Here is a 17,735-nt window from a genome sequence, read left to right as displayed (position 1 = left end):
AACATAGTCTGTCCCTGCGACCCGAACTTTATGCCACTTCCAACCTTGCAGAGAATATGCTTTCAAAGACGCGACCTGACTATCTTCAAGATGATCTTCTGACCTGCTAGTGCCCGTGTCCTGTCTTGGGACTTGACACTTCAATGCACAAGGATCTCCCCTAACTGCCAGCAGTAGCTATGATCGTGGCTAGCATCTGAGCTCGTGTCAGATGGTGACACCGGTCAGGCACCCGGAACCTTTGGGAAACATGGGGAAACCCTTTCTATGTTTCTGGCAAACCTTGTACTAGGTGAACCAGGTGAAATAATTGAATTGAAGAACCTTGGAAAAGCTGGGGGAAATCGGAAGGGCTAGCCGAGCGGGAGTGGCCCCGGACTTTGAAAAGAAAAAAAAAAATGCCTGAGGCTAAATATCCGATTTACGTCACGGGAACGGAATATCATTTCCCCTAGAGGATAACAATTACTTCATCTTTCCGTGGGCGGCGGGGTCTTCCAATCGCAAACCCGCCTGAGAGTCCGCAATCACGTAAAGGCCCCGCCCAGCTTTTCTTGGAATGCGTGGAAAATGTCACCATATGTGTCTTTTGGGGTAAAAGATGTCTCAATGCGCAATTTCTATGGCCATGTGCAACTGTAGAGCGTGGATTGTGGAAGACGATAGTATTTTTTACCCCGCAAATCCAGGTACCAGCCCTGGAAAGCCCCGAAAGAGCCCCTCTAGTTGGAGATATGGAGATATTCTAAGGTTGGCACCGGCTGTTTTTTTGTCACCGGCCCGGGGACATTGACAAAGATTTGCATCAAATTGCAATTGGTCTTAGTCAAACTAATCAAACTCGTCAAACTATTCCCCCAATGGCGAAAATCCCCCGGACCGAAACAGCCACCAGTGGATCTGAATGAGGGTAGTCGATCACGATGCGATCTGGGGGGACGCTATTCGAATGTTGAGAATGAGGCATTTAGTACTTCGTAGACTTGAAAGTGAAAAAAAATGATGAAAATTTCAATTTGGGAGTTTCATCACTCAGCCAAGTGGGCTTTTTCATGACACATTGCATTCCACGATGTTCGATAGAGATCACATCATTCACATCATTCCTGATATACATCATACATCGACATAGTACTCCGTAAAGACATCTCAGGTGACCCTATATTGACTCTATTTTCAGCTCGACAGTCTCTTTCAGGTCACCTGCTTAGGTTTTTTTTTTTTTCTCGCCCCTGTTCCTGTAGGGCTCAGCCACGTTCCAGACTTTTGAGGCAATTCTTTTTCTCATATCGGCCCGCATGACGCAGCGGGATTTTTCCTTCGGCCTCAGAGCTCGGAAGGAGGGGAGGTGAGCTCCAATCAGCGTTCAATGTATCGCCGGCTCTTAGTCAAAAGTGGACAGAGATTGACCGTTTTGGGGGAGTAAGGTGGAACTGCGGACCTCAATATGGGCTTCGAGACTCTACGGTTGAACCTCCCGCCTACCATCGGTTATAACTGGTCAGGGATATTTTGCGGGACTAAAATATTAAAATCAAGTATTAATAGTGAATAGAGAAAAAAGTTACTATTAAAAGTTGAGATCCAAGTTTTGTATAAAAAGCTCTTGGTTCCCCGGATTTTCTGATTCTAATTCAATCATTTCCTTATATCATCACCTTCAGTCCATGGCGACGATCGGTGATAGTATTTACCAGTAAGTCTTTTCCAATGTTCTCCTTCCTCTCTCCTTGCTTCCAAGAGTTGTTATCTCGACTATCTACCCAGGTGGACCTTCTGGTAGTCGAGATAAGAACATTCTTTGTGTTCCTTATCTCCCAACACGTGCCGCAAGTCGATGATTCATCCTAGCTAATGCTCTTGACTTATATAGCTTCTTTCATCTTCTCACTATTACGTGTTAAGAGGTTTACCTCACATACTCAATCATGTCGTCTCCCATAACTACCCCACAGTCGGAGACCCCTAATGGCAATGGCGTGAGCTTGCCTAATCGCCCTCTACCTAAGCCCTATGCGAGCCAAGATGGTAGCTCCGGCTCCGGTACCCCCATCGGTTTCCAGCGCTATCCTCCCCACAACAAGCACTTGGACCATGTCGTTGGAGCCGCCTCGCGACAACCGTCCCCGCAGCCCACTCACTTGGGCATCCCCGGTACCCCGCACCGTGTACTCTCCGAGGAGGACCCGGGCTACATTGCGGCTACCTTCGAGGGTAAACAGAAGCAGATGGAACAAGGTTAGTAAAATTGACTGGTGATATTGAGATGATACAATTGGCTAATTCCCAGCAGTAATGGACATTTTGGAGGAGAAGGGCTTCTTCCCTAGTGACTTTGTCATCTCCGAAACCACTTGGTTCTATAACAAGCTTGGCATCGACGATACCTACTTCCAGACCGAGACGGTGGATGCTATTGTGACCCAGATCCTATCCCTCTATGCCGCTAAAGTCGCCGCGTATGCTCGTGATGACAAGCAGCTCGAGATTCGTCTGGACAAAGAGGCCGAGGACCATGCTGTATACATTGATACTAGCAGACCCGGTATGGCTTCTATCGACGGTCCACGCTACGAGCAGCGCATCGACGAGAAGTACATCAACCACTCCAAGGGTGCCAACAGCTACCGTGTGGAGACCTTCCGCTCGCCTAGCCCTCTTCCTGGCGACAATGGCCAACAACTCCGCTGCTACTTCGTGTACAAGTGCCAGTTCGCCAACCCTACCCCCTCACCAAATGAGACCAACATCGATATCATTGGCGAGAAGCGTTTCTTGCAGAAGGCCACCCCCAATACCAAGGCTATCTACCAGGAAATTATCAGCACCGCCGTTGGTCGCTCCGGTCCCGTCATCGAGATGTTCGAGATCGAGGGAAGCCGCGAAAAGCGTCTAGTGATTGCTTACCGCCAAGGATCTGCTATGGGCTTGTTCAGTGCTCTGTCAGATCTGTACCACTACTACCGCTTGACCAGCTCGCGCAAGTACCTGGAGAACTTCTCCAACGGAATCACTGTGATTTCCCTCTACCTGCGTCCCTCAGATAACTCCGAGATTTCCGCCAAGTTCCCTCCCATTGAGGCTGCTATCCACCAGATCATGAAGGAGGTCTCTCTTTTGTACTGTATCCCCCAGAACCGCTTCCAGGGTCACTTCGCCACTGGTCGTCTGAGTTTGCAGGAGACAATCTACGCTCACTGCGCGTGGGTGTTTGTACAGCAGTTCCTTAACCGTCTGGGCTCAGAATACACTTCGTTGTCCGCTCTTTTGGATAGCAACAACAGTGTCCACGCAGAGTTGCTCTCAAAGATTAAGAAGCGTCTGCGTACGGAGACATTCACCGCTGACTACATCTTTGAGATTATCAACAAATACCCCGAGCTGATCCACAAGCTCTACCTTGATTTCGCCAACACCCACTACGTGCAGACCCAGGAGTCTGGTGATGACTTCCTCCCCACCCTCAGTTACCTGCGTCTGCAGGTCGATGAGGTTCTCGACGGCGCGAAGCTGAAGCAGCTGATCCGTGGCACCGCCATGAACGAGCATGACGAGATGGTCATGACTTCCTTCCGCGTCTTCAACTCCTCTATCCTCAAGACCAACTTCTTCACACCGACCAAGGTGGCTCTCAGCTTCCGCTTGAAGCCGGACTTCTTGCCAGAGCATGAATACCCCCAACCCCTCTACGGCATGTTCCTGATCATCAGCTCTGAGTTCCGTGGTTTCCACCTGCGGTTCCGTGATATCGCTCGTGGTGGTATCCGTATTGTCAAGAGTCGAAATGGTGAAGCATATAACATCAACGCTCGATCATTGTTCGACGAGAACTACAACTTGGCCAACACACAACAGCGGAAGAACAAGGATATTCCCGAAGGCGGTGCCAAGGGTGTCATCCTCTTGGATGCCGACCACCAGGACAAGGCGCGGGTCGCCTTTGAGAAGTACATTGACAGTATTCTCGACCTGCTCCTTCCTCCGGTCAGCCCCGGTATCAAGGATCCGATTGTTGACCTGCACGGCAAGGACGAGATCCTCTTCATGGGTCCCGACGAGAACACCGCTGAGCTTGTCAACTGGGCCACTGAGCACGCTCGCGGCCGTGGTGCCCCCTGGTGGAAGTCATTCTTCACTGGAAAGAGCCCCAAGCTTGGTGGTATTCCCCACGACGCTTACGGCATGACCACCCTCTCGGTCCGCCAGTACGTGCTCGGAATTCAGCGTAAGCTGAACCTTGAGCCTTCCACACTCCTCAAGCTGCAGACCGGTGGTCCTGATGGTGATCTTGGATCTAACGAGATCCTTCTCTCCAACGAGAAGTACGGAGCCATTGTTGATGGAGCCGGTGTGATCTACGACCCCAACGGTCTGAACCACGAAGAGCTCCTCCGCCTGGCCAAGAAGCGCGCTATGATCTCAGAGTTTGACATGACCAAGCTGTCTCCCGAGGGCTACCGCGTCCTGGTTGACGAGAAGAACGTCAAGCTTCCCAGTGGCGAGGTTGTCCACAACGGCATGCTTTTCCGCAACACATACCACCTGCGCGCACAGGAGAAGTTCGACGAGTTTGTGCCTTGTGGTGGCCGCCCCGAGTCCATTGATTTGTCCTCCGTCGGCAAACTCATCAAGGACAACAAGTGCATCATCCCCTTCATCGTCGAAGGTGCCAACCTGTTCATCACCCAGGACGCCAAGCTGCGCCTTGAGAAGGCCGGCTGCATTCTGTACAAGGATGCCTCCGCCAACAAGGGTGGTGTGACATCTTCCTCTCTGGAAGTCCTGGCCTCGCTGTCCTTCAACGACGAGGAGTTCGTTGAGAACATGTGCGTCCGCGAGGACGGCACCGTTCCCGAATTCTACCAGTCCTATGTCCGTGAAGTGCAGGAGGTCATCCAATCGAACGCCGCGTTGGAGTTCGAGGCCATCTGGCGCGAACACCAGCAGACTGGTGTCCTTCGCAGTGTGCTCAGTGACCGTCTCAGCTTGGCCATCACGAAGCTCGACGAGGAGCTCCAGATGACCGAGCTGTGGGACAATGTCGCGCTCCGTCGCTCTGTGCTTGGTGACGCCCTGCCCCGCCGTTTGTTGGACAAGATCGGTCTGGAAACCATCTTGGAACGTGTACGTCTCCCTTCCTTTATAACTTGTTCTTGAATCCCCGCTAATAATTTCTAGGTCCCTGAGAACTACCTCCGTGCCATCTTCGGTAGCCACCTGGCCAGCCGCTTCGTGTACGAGTACGGCAACCAGCCCAGCCAGTTCTCCTTCTTCGACTTCATGACCAAGCGCCTGGCTAAGCTTCAGTCGTAAGCTTTTGGAATTTGTTGCGAAAGTGCTGGTTTTGATACTGTTTTGACATTATGTTTCTTGTTTGATGAGAAAGACTTTCCCGAGTCAACGAAATACTTAATACGGAACGAAAGAAGATCTGTTCCCTTGACGAATGTATGGTTAAAAAATTTGGTGAGCGAGAGCAGAGAGAGGCCGTTCGGGCAATATCAATGATCCTTTAGAATCAAAATCCTTACCCATTGGAACTTAACAGTTTAGTCCTACATACCTCTAGCATGCAAATTATATTATATTACAACCGACTTCTTCACTTCCATCTTACCTCCATTTATTCTGAGACACAGACTCGGCCATGATCAGCACAATGTTCACTGCCTGTATGATATGTCAGTATATCCTATCAAATAGGGCCAACCCCCGTAGGAGCTGACGACCTCCAGTCGAACCAATAGAACTCACCAGTAACAAATCAACACCCTCGGAAACCTCAACCTCCCACTTCGGTCTGGATTTTACCTTGGATTTACTATAATCAATCACGTTGTGTCGCGTGATGTGCATGATCTTCTGATTACCCATCATCACACTCGTACTAGACCCACCTAGCTGCATCACTCTCAACTCAACTTTTGAGCCGCGGAATACGTCTTCTGTGTTTGTCTGCGCTAGACCTAGCCCCGGACAAAGACTAGCATTCTGCAATGAAGACGAAGAAAACGGCAAAGCCGGCGCCGGCTCTTGCGGCGGCTCAATCGCATCAAGTAGATCTCGTAGGGAATTAGGCGAGTCCCGACGGACAGAGTCATAAGACGGAAGAATAGAATGAGAGTGCGTATGCCTCGGTGATGGTGAATCCCGAGCGAGATCATCCCGTGAACGTGAATCGGGGAGTGGTGGATGTATCTCTTTCTCGTTCTGTACCACACCCGCATCTGTATTCCCTCCACTACCGCGCTCTTCACCAACACCAGAAACAGCACTATAAGGCGGCGGTTCATCTGGGACAGCCAATCCCACGCTCCCACTCCCTGTAACTTCAGACGACCTAACGGCAAGCGCATTCACAAACCGCACTTCAAGCCTACACCCACCCCCAACTCTAGACCCGGATCCATCCGTGGCCCATGGTATAGAAGCAACTAACAGATCCGTGGACTGGTTCTGATTTGGAAGTCTGACACTCCATTTCCGTGCACTAGATAACCAATGCCGTCGTAAGACGAGCACTGGCGCGCCCTCTGCGTCGTAGATTATGCGGTTCGTGTTTGGCCAGGGTTTTCCGAATACGGTGTAGAGGAGGATGTTGCGATCTGGGCTATCGGGGGCTTCGTGTGTGCGGGTGCGGTGGACTGTGAAGGTCGGCGAGGGGGGCTTGGTGTCTTGGGTTGGGGTTATTGTTAGAGTTGTTGCGGTGTTGGTTAGGAGGTCTGCGGGTGGGGAGAGGAGGTGGGTGGGTTGGAGCGCTATTGGTGTTGTGGGGGTTGTGAGGGGGTTGATTTTTGATTTGGGATTGGGCATTGGATGAGTTTTGATTATGTTTAAGGAGTGTATAGCGTAGATTTAGGTAGGATTGGTACTTTGTATAGTGGAGATATAGGAGTTGGAGAGATGACGTGGGGGGTCGGGAGTGTCGGATAGGTCACTATTTAGGAGTATAACATGTATACAACTGTTATAATTAGTAGAATAATCTAGAAACTACTGAAATCCGGTTTTTCTTTTCTTGGGATCATATAAATAGGATTGGAGAAGTCTTTAATCACTACCATATTACCTTAGTACGGATATAATGGATATAGCAGTGTGATATACATAAAACCTCGTACACCGGACTGTGCTTAAGTGCTATTTCTATAATTCAAGTAGATCTTAAATAGTTAGAAACTAGACGACTTCTCTTATATGCCTTGGGGATCTGAAACCAAGGTGGAACCATGGCCCACACAGGGAAAAATTTTGCTTCAAAGGGAAGATGATAGAAGAGGATGATAGAAATATAGAAATGTGGATATAAAAAAAGGATAAGCTTATTTCTGTCAGATGTCAGACGTCAAATGTTATAAGTCATACCATCTAAGGTCAAAACATTTCCGAGTGTGTTAATTAGCCTGTTAGGGACTTTTAAGATTTCCTTGGGTCAGGCCAGGAACAAATTCTACGCGTGTCAACGCATAAAAATTTCATTAATCCTTTCTCCTCATTTTAGACCTCCACTCTCTTTTTCTCTCTTTTAAAGTCATGTTTGTGGGGCGATTAGTCTATAGACCGTTGCTGCATTAGCCTCTCTGTGCGAGAGGTATTCTGAAAGAGGTCTTATTCCTCTAATACTTCCCTAGAAAAGACAAACAGTCACTGCATTTCCACTGCCACGTTCAATTTTGCTGCACGCCATGTCGGATACGCAGGAAAAGTTTCCGCCGATCACTCCCCATGCTTATGCGGAGACAGCCGAGGGGAGCCGAGCCGAAGATAATGACCACGTCAATACCAACACAGAAATCTCCCACTCAGATGAGGCTAGCTCAAAGCCTAATATACCGACTATCCAAAGATGGCGGACAGTAAGCCAGCAAGTGCGGACTCGCGCTGCGACGATAGCCGAGAAGCTCGGTCGACCCCCCGAAAGAGAGGCTGATGGCTTGGATTCGCCAATGTTACCAGAGCACTATGGAGCAACAGACGATATTCAAGGATTTGAGGCCCGCCAGGCAATTGATGAAGAAGCCCGGCTCCCCAGAATAGACTATGATTCACAAGCTCGGCATTTGGTGGAACGAATGGGGGTTGAATCCCAACCGCAGCGTCCACGCATCGAAGAACCGCGTTCGGGTTCGACAACCCCAGGAACTCCAGATGGGATGGCAACACCCGGAGGTCCACCGGGAGGACTCCTATCACAATTGCTCCGTGTGTACGCCAACAACATCCACACTGCTAGTCGGATGAGTGTTGTCTCCTCGACATCAGAAACAGACCTGGATACAGAGAGTGTCCCAGCATCCGGCACAGTGACACCGGGCGGAAAGAAAGACAAGTTGAAATGGTACAACAATGCCAACCACCCCAGTAAACCAACCCACAGCTATACCTCCTCCCTCATCAATGCATCCATGGATCTGGGCCGGGTCGGGGTCCCTGGAGCCACGGGCCCCCCACCAGTGAATCCCAAAGAAAGAAAGAAGCAAAAGCGCAAGAGCAAGAAAAACATCAAGCTCACCGTCCACATTGCCGCCATTTTGGCCCGCCAACAGTACATCATGCAGATGTGCCGTGCTCTAATGAAATACGGTGCCCCAACCCACCGCCTCGAAGAGTACATGATGATGACCTCCAACGTGCTGGACATTAAAGCACAGTTCATGTACATCCCGGGGTGCATGCTGATGTCCTTCGACGACCCGCTAACTCGCACCGCCGAGGTCAAGATCATCCGCGTAGTCCAGGGACTGGACCTCTCCCGTCTCGCAGAGACGCACAACATCTACAAAAACGTTGTCCACGACGTCATCAGTGTCGAACAAGCAACCCATGACCTAGACGAGATCATGCAGCGCAAACCGCGCTACAACCGCTGGCTCCTTATCTTCCTAACCGGCTGCGCCAGCGTCGCCGTCGGCCCATATGCCTTCAGCGCTCGACCCGTCGACCTCCCTATCATCTTCATACTCGGCTGCCTAGTAGGCTTTATGCAACACGTTGTCGCGCCAAATTCAGCCACCTACTCAAACGTACTAGAAGTCACCGCGGCGGTCCTCACCTCCTTCATCGCACGCGCGTTTGGCAGCATCCAGCACAACGGCGAGCGAGTCTTCTGCTTCTCAGCGATGGCACAGTCCTCAATCGCTATGATCCTACCTGGATTCGCCGTGTTAAGCAGTAGTCTGGAGCTGCAGTCGCACCAGATGAACGCGGGCTCGATCCGGCTTGTCTTCACGATCATCTACTCGCTTTTCCTCGGATACGGCGTTACCGTCGGCACGACAATCTACGGGCTGATGGACCACAACGCTACGAAGGAGTCGACATGTTCTAATATGGAGGTCTGGGGAAACGAATATATCCAGCACTTCCCGTTCGTCGCGCTGTTTTGTCTATTCGCCGCACTGATTAATCAGTCGAAGCCGAAACAGCTGCCTGTCACGATCTTCATGGGGGTTTGTGGCTATGTTACGAATTACTTCAGCACCAAGAAACTTGGGTCGAATCAGGTCGCTAATACTGTTGGTGCCTTTACGATTGGCCTTCTGGCTAATTTGTATAGTCGGTTGTGGCATGGTCATGCGGCTGCTGCTATTATTCCGGGTATCTTTACCCTCGTTCCGTCGGGTCTTGCGTCTAGTGGGTCGATCATTTCTGGCTTGCAATATGCTGAAGCTGTTGCATCTGGGAATGTATCTAGTGCTGCCAATAGCGCAACTTCAAATAGCTCGCTAACCTCGCTGGGATATGGTATGATCCAGACGGCTATTGGTATCTCAGTTGGACTGTTTATCTCCGCTCTGATTGTTTACCCGCATGGGAAGAAGAGGAGTGGGATCTTTAGTTTGTAGATTCGGATTTGTTTGATTGAGCGATATATTTGTTTGGCTTGTGTTGTATCATTTGCATTGGCGTCATTATTTTCCAGATCGGAAAGCCTTCTACATATTTATACCAGATATATCATCTCACCACGTCACTATATACATACCAGCAACAGCAATTCGAATCCAAAATGAAGGTGGCAAAAGAGTTATAGAAAGGCAAACTAAACTAGAAGAATTAACAGCGATGACTCTAGAAGTGCTTCATAGGCGTAGGGTCAAAGTGTTGGTGGGTAAATACTCAGTACTAGGGTCTGTATATCGGCTGATATTCGTGAACTCCCTAAGATCATACACAGGATAAAATATAGACGCAATCGACTTGACAAACGTAATTAGCGTTAGATCGACGATTCCAATCAACGACTTAACAAGGGCTTTATAGCTATCGTGGCTGACGCAAGCAATTTGAGTGATTTCACCCTGCGTTGAGCGAGGGTACTGCTTTCGCGCTTGGTGCTGGTCCGATGGGATCAGGCCCTAAATTACATCGGCGGTGCGGTGGGAATTGGGGATTTTGACATCTTCAAAGATGTCAATTAGCGACTTCAGGTTCATCCCCCGGAACCAAAGATTTCCTTTCTCAAAGTCAACAAGGCCATGCAACTTTCTTACACTGCGTGGTGAGTCCTTTCCACTTCTTCTTGGCCTTCACAAATAGACAAAGAATGTGACTTGGAAAATCGTGGGGATGTCCATGAGGGTACAAGTCCCGCAATTGATGTATTCCTGGTTCTTCCGTGACCATAGTCGGTACATCGACGACAAGCATGACAATAGCCGTGGTAGGGGTAGGGACACAGCCATCAAAGTACTTTTGTAGAATAGGAAGGGGTAGCTCGTCCTCGCTGGCGTAGCGGGCAAACAGGAAAGATGCTGGATCTCTGAAATGTTTGTTCTTCATGTTTATTTATATGACCGTAATTATCAAAGGTTATAGAAAAGTCGTTTGCACATCTACACAGAATGATATCTAAAAAGACCACTGGAGAGACCACTGGAAAGACCACTAGAAAGACAACCAAAAAGACAACCAGAAAGATATCACAGAGCCGCTTATGCGGCCCAGTATTGTTGTATCTGTTAATGAGTGTAAAAGCCCGTGGGTCACATTGGAATAAACGAGAATAAGAATAAAGAATCTATGGCTTGGACAAAGGAGACAAGATGGTAACTGTCAATGGATTGCATATTCAATGAATCTTGTTAAGATGTTGTTTGCTCCACGTCTATATAATAGTCTCCTCTCTCTTATCCTTTCCATATATTGACAGAGTTCTCTAGGATCGTATTTTGTTCACACTAGACCCCCGTTGTCTATCTCAATATGGTGGAAATTAAAAAAGAAGAAACATATGCTCTAAACATGGCTGAAAGTAATGGTCATCAGTCTGAAGCCACCACACGCTTAATCCCGGCCGGGGTCACCGCGGCTTTTACCCCGAATGAACAGATGTCCACTGTCACACTCACCTCTACGAAAAAGAAGGCCGACCCTCCCGTCCCTGGTCCTTTCCCCATCATACCCCGCCAAGGACCCCCCTACGACTACGCGTGGTATCATTCACCTCTAGAGGAGCCTTCTATTTACCACATGAGTAACCCAGCAGCGGCGGTGACTGCATATGAGGCCACCAAGGCAGTGAACAAACGTGTTCAGTTTGATTTGCGGAACATGAAATCCGTGTTGCTGGAACGTGGTTTGATTGAGAACTCTGACTCCGATGAATATGCCAGTTCATGGGATGACGCCGTCAATGTTTTTGCTGGTGCGAAGTAACTGGAGGTGTTGCTCAGGGGGTGTGCGCTGATATGGGCAGATGGAGGAGCCCGTTGGGCCTGTTGAGGACACTTTTTGATGCTTCGGTGCTCTTCTTAAGCAGGTTCTGTTGGTTAGAAGATAATAAACTGGTATATTTTTCTAATTTATCGGTGTTTTGTAGACATGGATTTTTTCATAGCTCCTTTTGGTGGTTTATAGAGGGTACACCAGTTGACCCATTTAGGGGGAGAGTCCCACAAGTGATTTTAATGGTCACGTGCTCCCTACTATCTTAGTAGAAGCGTCATTCTTTCCCTTTTGGCTGTTCCTGTTGAAATTGAAGAAGAATAAAAGATATATTTCAGGCAGTTTAATAACTAGAGCTCTTGATAAACATGAAATAAAATATAAAACAATGCGAACGTAAGAACCGAGACATGGAGAACATAATAAAAAACCAAAAACTCTCAGAAGTCAAGAAACAATACAATCATCTCAATATGAAGCCCATCAACCGGGTCCGTCTACCATGGTCAGCCGTTCTTATAAGGTCAATCATTTGGCAAGCTTCTCAGCAAACCACACCGCCAGATGGCTGACAGTCGGATGACTCCACGTCAATGTAGGGGGCACCGCAATCTTCAGTGTTAGCTGCAGCTGGCGACGCAGAGTGACTGTCATGACTGAGTCAACACCCAGATCGGCCAGAGCTGCCTTTGAATCCACATCCTCAGCAGTCATCTGTAACACCTTGGCCACACAGCCCCTGATCTTCTCGTCCAAATAAGCCTTAAGCTCCGGTCCAGACGTAGGCACCGCGTCGCTGGAACCGGCAGCCGCCGGCGAGGTGTTAGACACAGTGCCCACGCGTCGCACCGCGATATCATTGAGAATAGACACTGGAATCGGTTCCCCGTCCTCAAAGGCACGGCTTCGCAAAACAACTCCGTGGTCCATATCATACTTGGCGAGATGCTGCCATGCAGCAAAGGCCTCATCGCGCGTCACGTCCGTGATTCCTTTGGATTCCAATTCAGCGTTGATAAAGTCTGTGCTGGCACCCATGCCAAGGCCACGCCACGATGTCCACTGGAAGGACACGGCTGCGTCACCTAGGCGCGCACGGTGGGTGGCTAGTGTATCCAAGAAGGCGTTACCACTGCCGTAGGAAGCTTGACCAGTGAACCCGACGAGGTTTCCACAAGAGGAGAACATGACGAAGAAGTCGACGCTCTTAGGGGGGAAGACTTCATGCAGGGCTAGCGCGCCCGCAATCTTGGGTGCGAGAACCCGGTTGAAGGCGTCGCGAGTGGTCTGCATCACTAGCTCGTTGTCCAGCACACCGGCAGCGTGAACGACACCCTGGACCGAAGGTAGGGAAAGTCGGTCCAACGCCGTGGTAAGCTGCTCGACCGCATCCGGTTTGGTGATGTCCAGGGGCAGGACATGGACCGAGGCGCCGCGACTCTCCAGGAGGCGGATCTTGGCGATGGTCGGCTGGAGATCCTCGCTAACCTGGTCCCAGGTTCGGCGAGGGGGAAGGGCGCGTCGCGAGATGAGCAGCAGACGTCTGGCACCCTTCTCGACCAGGAAGTCAGCGACCTCGAGACCGAGGACGCCAAGACCACCGGTGATCAGGTATGTGCCCTCGGGGCGGGGAAGCAGGCGAGGACCTTCGCTGGCAGGGAGCAGCTTGTTGCGCGGCAGGCTGCGGAACCGGGAGGTGCGAGCGATTCCGTCGTTGATTCGGATGATGTCTGCCCCCTGGATGTATCGCATCGTCGACAGGGGGATGACGGGCTCTTCAACGTCGATGAGGGTTCCTAGATCAGGGTGCTCACTGGCGATGACCCGTGCCAGGCCGTACAATGGGGACTGGGCTAGAGCGGTAGGTGTTTGACCCTCGCCGATGTTCGCGGTAAGAGTGAAGACTTTGATAGGCAGTGAGCCATTGACGGTGAATTTAATTAGTTCGAGCAAGTTCCAAGTGAATGACTCGGATGCGGCGGGAACCTCGGCCAGCGAGGCGACCTCACCGGGGATGTAGGTCACCACGGTTCCCTTCTCCAGGGGAAGGGATGAAGCGTTGCTGAAGAACTCCTGTGTAGAGGAGAACTGGAAGGAGTTAACCCGGGTCGGCAGACTTGCGGCATACAGGGCCCTGGTGGTAGCATCGGGCGAGACCAGGATCACTGTCTCGATGGACAAGGGCTCTTCGGCCGGGGTGGCTGGTGGCCAAGCGATCTGGTGCACGAGACTCTCCATGCTGCCACTGACGCCAGGAGTGCCTTCAATCTCGGAGAACCGCATGGCTGTGAATTTGGCAAGGACCTCACCCGCCTCGCTCACCACGCTAACGTGAGAGGTGGGCACCGAATCGGAGGCCTCCTGGACGTAGAGCCAGCTGATCTTGGGCGGATCCTGCGAGGTGAAGACCTCTACCCGCTCAATCTGGGCGGGCATCCGAAGTGCAGGTGTCGGGAAGATGGTTGAACCGACGGAGGTGGCAGCGTCGAGAACTGGGGCCCAGGATGAAGAATCCCAGGGCAGGGGGGCATCTCCCGAGATGGCAGGATTGACATCAACACGTGCCAGCATCTCCTTGTCATTGCGGTAGTGCTCTGTTACCGCCCATGGGAATCCCATGGCAGATACACCCACCTTGTCCAGGTAGTCAATCGAAAAGTTGTCTGCTAGTTTGGTTACCAGTCGCGATTTGACGGCAGCGAAGTCGATGCGATCTTCGGAACCAGCAACCTTCCGATCCCAGTATGCAGTGGTGTGAGTGACCCAGGAGGCATCGTCATCCAACTGCGAGGGCTCACTCGGGATCAGTCGAGACACAACCTTGACTTGATCCTGCTGCACTACGACCTGGACGGATCGTGGTGCGTTAATAGCAACGGGAACGCGGAGAACAACGTTCTGCAGCATCTGGCCGCCTGTGCCCTTCAAGAAAGTATTGATCAAACCTGCAGCCGGAACGATCTCGGTGCCGTGCAGAGGGTGGCTGCCCGGGAAGGGCTTTGTGTCGTTATCCAGCCGGGTTGTGTAGACATAGGTGTCGGTGCCGGGCACTGGGATACGCTGTCCCAGAAGTGTGTGCTTCTCGACATCATGCGTGAGACCAGTGTGAAGCGGCGCAGTCTCTATCTTGCGCCAGATGGGTTTATGCATCCAGGTCGTGGTGGGAACTCCAGTGGCCCAGCGTCCGGGCATCTGTGCCGCCCAGTTCACTTCCGCACCGCGGCAGTGAAGCTGTGCAATGCTGTGTAGGATATGCTTCTCAGTTGGCTTTTTCCGAAGGAGAGTTGGGATGACCGCAAAGTCTTCCATGCCTGCATCCATTAGTGTCTCGTTGATAGAGTGAGACACCACTGGGTGGGTTGAGACTTCAAGGAAGAGACGATATCCGTCCTCAACAGCGGCCTTGACAGCCGAAGTGAGACGCACGCGGTTGACCATGTTGCCGGCCCAGTATTCCACGTCGCGCAGGTCTTGGCCGCGGGGGTCTGCCAGTGCGGTGGAATACAACTTGACGTTGGGACTCACAGGGGACAGAGTCTCTGCGAGCACATCCCGAAGGGGATCGACCAGCCCATTCAAGGTTGGACTGTGGAAGGCAATATCACTCTTCACAGTGAATGTCTTCACGCCTCGTGCCTTGAGAGCCTCTGCTGTTTCGGCCACAAGCTCCTTATCTCCAGCCACCACACAGGAAGATGGCGACGAGTCAATGGCCACAACCAGGTCTGATCGGGAACCTAAGATCTCTTCAGTCTCGGCACTAGGGAGGTTGACAAGGATCATGCCGCCCTTGCCCATAACCTGGCGGTACAGCAACGCTCTGCGGGTGACAATAAGCGCACCCTCTGCTGGGGATAGTGCTCCAGCCACAACACTGGCCGCGATTTCGCCCACGGAGTGTCCAATCACGGCCTGTGGAGTGATGCCATTGCTTTGAAGCAGGGCGCTGAGACCAATTTGCATGACATAAGTAAGGATCTGTACCCGATCAGACGACTCAAAGTCACCCGTCCGGAGTAGCTCAATAGGGGACAGCCCAATCTCGGCTTGGATCAACTCATCGAGTGGCTGGATGGCTGCGAAGAAGACCGGGTTGTGAATAAGTTGCTTGCCCATGTCCGGCCACTGCGCACCGTGCCCAGAAAACACCCAGACAACGTCCTTGCTGATGTCTGAGCCCAGTACACGGCTCTGGGTCGTGAATGTATGGTCGACCCCATTGGCCAGTGATTGCAGGACTTGCTCAGCATCACGGTAGTCATCAACTACAAGCGCCGCTCGGTAGTCGTGGTGATCTCGTCGAGTAGCTAGAGTAGTGAGAATATCACTCAAATTGTGATCCTTTCCTTCGGCAGTCATCCAGTCGCGCAATGTTTTGGCCTGCAAGGCTAAACGTTTCTCCTGGGGTCCGGACAATAAAAGAAGGCCTGGTCCGCTGACTGCTCCATTACCTAGTGGGTCTGGCTGCAGGATAGGGCTGAATTCTTCGATCACCGCGTGAGAAACAGTACCTCCGTACCCATACGAGCAGACACCTGCTCTACGGATGGGGTCTGATTCGGGCCACGGGGTGGCCTCTTGAACGACCTTAACACCGGCTGTCTTCCAGTCGATCCGGCTATTGAGCTTTGTCAAGTTGGCCTGCGGTGGCAGGACGCCCTTTTGGATGGCCAGAACTGCTTTGATGAAGCCCATGACTCCCGCACCAGCCTCCAGGTGACCAATATTGGGCTTGATGGACCCGATGTAGCATGGATCATCCGCGGGGCGGTCGGCGCCGTAGACACTTGCAATGGCGGATATTTCAGTTGGGTCGCCCAAGGGCGTGGATGTGGCATGTGCTTCCACATAGCGCACGGTGTGAGGGTCGATATTTGCAGCAGAGAGAGCATTGTTTGCTGCTAGCTGTTGCGCCACGGAATTGGGGGCCATGATGCCGTTGGTCTTGCCATCCTGGCATACCGCACTGCCCTTAATGACTGCCAGGACATTATCGTGGTCGAGCAATGCACGGTGCAGACTTTTGAGGACGAGGGCGCCGGCACCTTCACCTCTAGCGTACCCATGGGCGTCATCATCGAAGGACTTGCAAGATCCGTCAGACGAGATGGCGCCGGCTTTGTCGAGGACGCGGGTCAGTCCTGGGCCGCAGAGGGCATTGACACCTCCGACAATAGCCACCTTTGATTCTCCCAGTCGGATGGCCTGAACTCCATGATGTATGGCGACGAGAGACGAAGCACACGCCGCATCCACGGCGGTGCTAGGACCCATCAAGTTGAGGTGATATGAGATGCGATTGGGCACGCCACAGTATGCAGTGCCAATGCCCATCCACGCCTCGACATTTGGCAGATCCTCTAGCACTAGCTTGGAGTAGTCGTCTGAGTTAACACCCCAGAAGACTGCTGTGTCACTCCCAGACAGACTCTTGGCAGGAATACCGGCATCTTCCAGGGCTTCCGATGCCACTTCCAGAGAGACTCGCTGTTGGGGGTCCATCTGCTCGGCCTCCTTAGGGGAGATGCCAAAGAACTGACAGTCAAAGTCCTCCAAGCGATCTAGGAAATAGCCACGCGACGTTGTGTTCTTGAGGAATTTCTCATTTCGTGCATCCCGACGATAGTAAGGCTCCCACCGCATGGGTGGAATCTCACCCATTGCACTCTTCTGGCTGAGGAGCGATTGCCAGAGAAGTTCAGGGTTGTGGTTACCTCCCGCTACGCGGCAGGCCATTCCCACTACCGCCACATCGTTGGAGAATTCCTATTCACTGTCAGTAAAAGATACGCTTTTGATAGACGATGCAACACGTCAGAAATTGGGGCCACAGACATATTCACTGTACTCAGTCCCAGGGGTTCCGACTGGTGCTGGGGATGTTTTCCCAGAGGGGTATGTAGAAGTTGCAGCGGAATGCATGTCTGCCAGCAGTAGTGAAAGAGACTCAGTCCCTTATCAAAGTCTCGCTTTGTTCATGAAAATGTTCAGAGCTGCCGGATGTTGCTCTTCCTTTATACTTCTCGTTCATTACTACGGACATCCATTCCTCCGAGCCTCCTCTAGGC

General features: G+C 51.5%; 5 protein-coding genes across 5 annotated transcripts; 3 read left to right on the top strand and 2 right to left on the bottom strand.

The window, feature by feature from the left end:
- Positions 1-1,928: 1,928 nt before the first annotated feature.
- PGRI_065810 (glutamate dehydrogenase (NAD(+))) lies at positions 1,929-5,313 on the top strand (the record flags this gene model as incomplete). Its single annotated transcript, XM_040794295.1, has 3 exons — positions 1,929-2,238; positions 2,294-5,124; positions 5,179-5,313. The coding sequence occupies 3 exons, from the start codon at positions 1,929-1,931 to the stop codon at positions 5,311-5,313; spliced, it is 3,276 nt and encodes a 1,091-aa protein (XP_040649545.1).
- A 300-nt stretch (positions 5,314-5,613) lies between these two features.
- Positions 5,614-6,813, bottom strand: PGRI_065800 (uncharacterized protein; the record flags this gene model as incomplete). The annotated part of the gene is made up of 2 exons (XM_040794294.1): positions 5,614-5,670; positions 5,755-6,813. 2 exons carry the CDS (start codon positions 6,811-6,813, stop codon positions 5,614-5,616), a joined length of 1,116 nt encoding a protein of 371 aa, XP_040649544.1.
- Positions 6,814-7,685: 872 nt separating this feature from the next.
- Positions 7,686-9,845, top strand: PGRI_065790 (threonine/serine exporter family protein; the record flags this gene model as incomplete). The annotated part of the gene is made up of 1 exon (XM_040794293.1): positions 7,686-9,845. The coding sequence occupies one exon, from the start codon at positions 7,686-7,688 to the stop codon at positions 9,843-9,845; it is 2,160 nt and encodes a 719-aa protein (XP_040649543.1).
- Positions 9,846-11,205: 1,360 nt separating this feature from the next.
- PGRI_065780 (uncharacterized protein) lies at positions 11,206-11,658 on the top strand (the record flags this gene model as incomplete). The annotated part of the gene is made up of 1 exon (XM_040794292.1): positions 11,206-11,658. The coding sequence occupies one exon, from the start codon at positions 11,206-11,208 to the stop codon at positions 11,656-11,658; it is 453 nt and encodes a 150-aa protein (XP_040649542.1).
- Positions 11,659-12,195: 537 nt separating this feature from the next.
- Positions 12,196-17,589, bottom strand: PGRI_065770 (type I polyketide synthase; the record flags this gene model as incomplete). Its single annotated transcript, XM_040794291.1, has 2 exons — positions 12,196-17,433; positions 17,503-17,589. 2 exons carry the CDS (start codon positions 17,587-17,589, stop codon positions 12,196-12,198), a joined length of 5,325 nt encoding a protein of 1,774 aa, XP_040649541.1.
- Between the last annotated feature and the right edge of the window lie 146 nt (positions 17,590-17,735).

The sequence above is a fragment of the Penicillium griseofulvum genome (genome assembly GCF_001561935.1).
Source record: "Penicillium griseofulvum strain PG3 chromosome Unknown contig_91, whole genome shotgun sequence".
NCBI classification, from domain to species: Eukaryota; Fungi; Ascomycota; class Eurotiomycetes; order Eurotiales; family Aspergillaceae; genus Penicillium; species Penicillium griseofulvum.
This window is presented reverse-complemented; position numbering and strand designations above follow the sequence as displayed.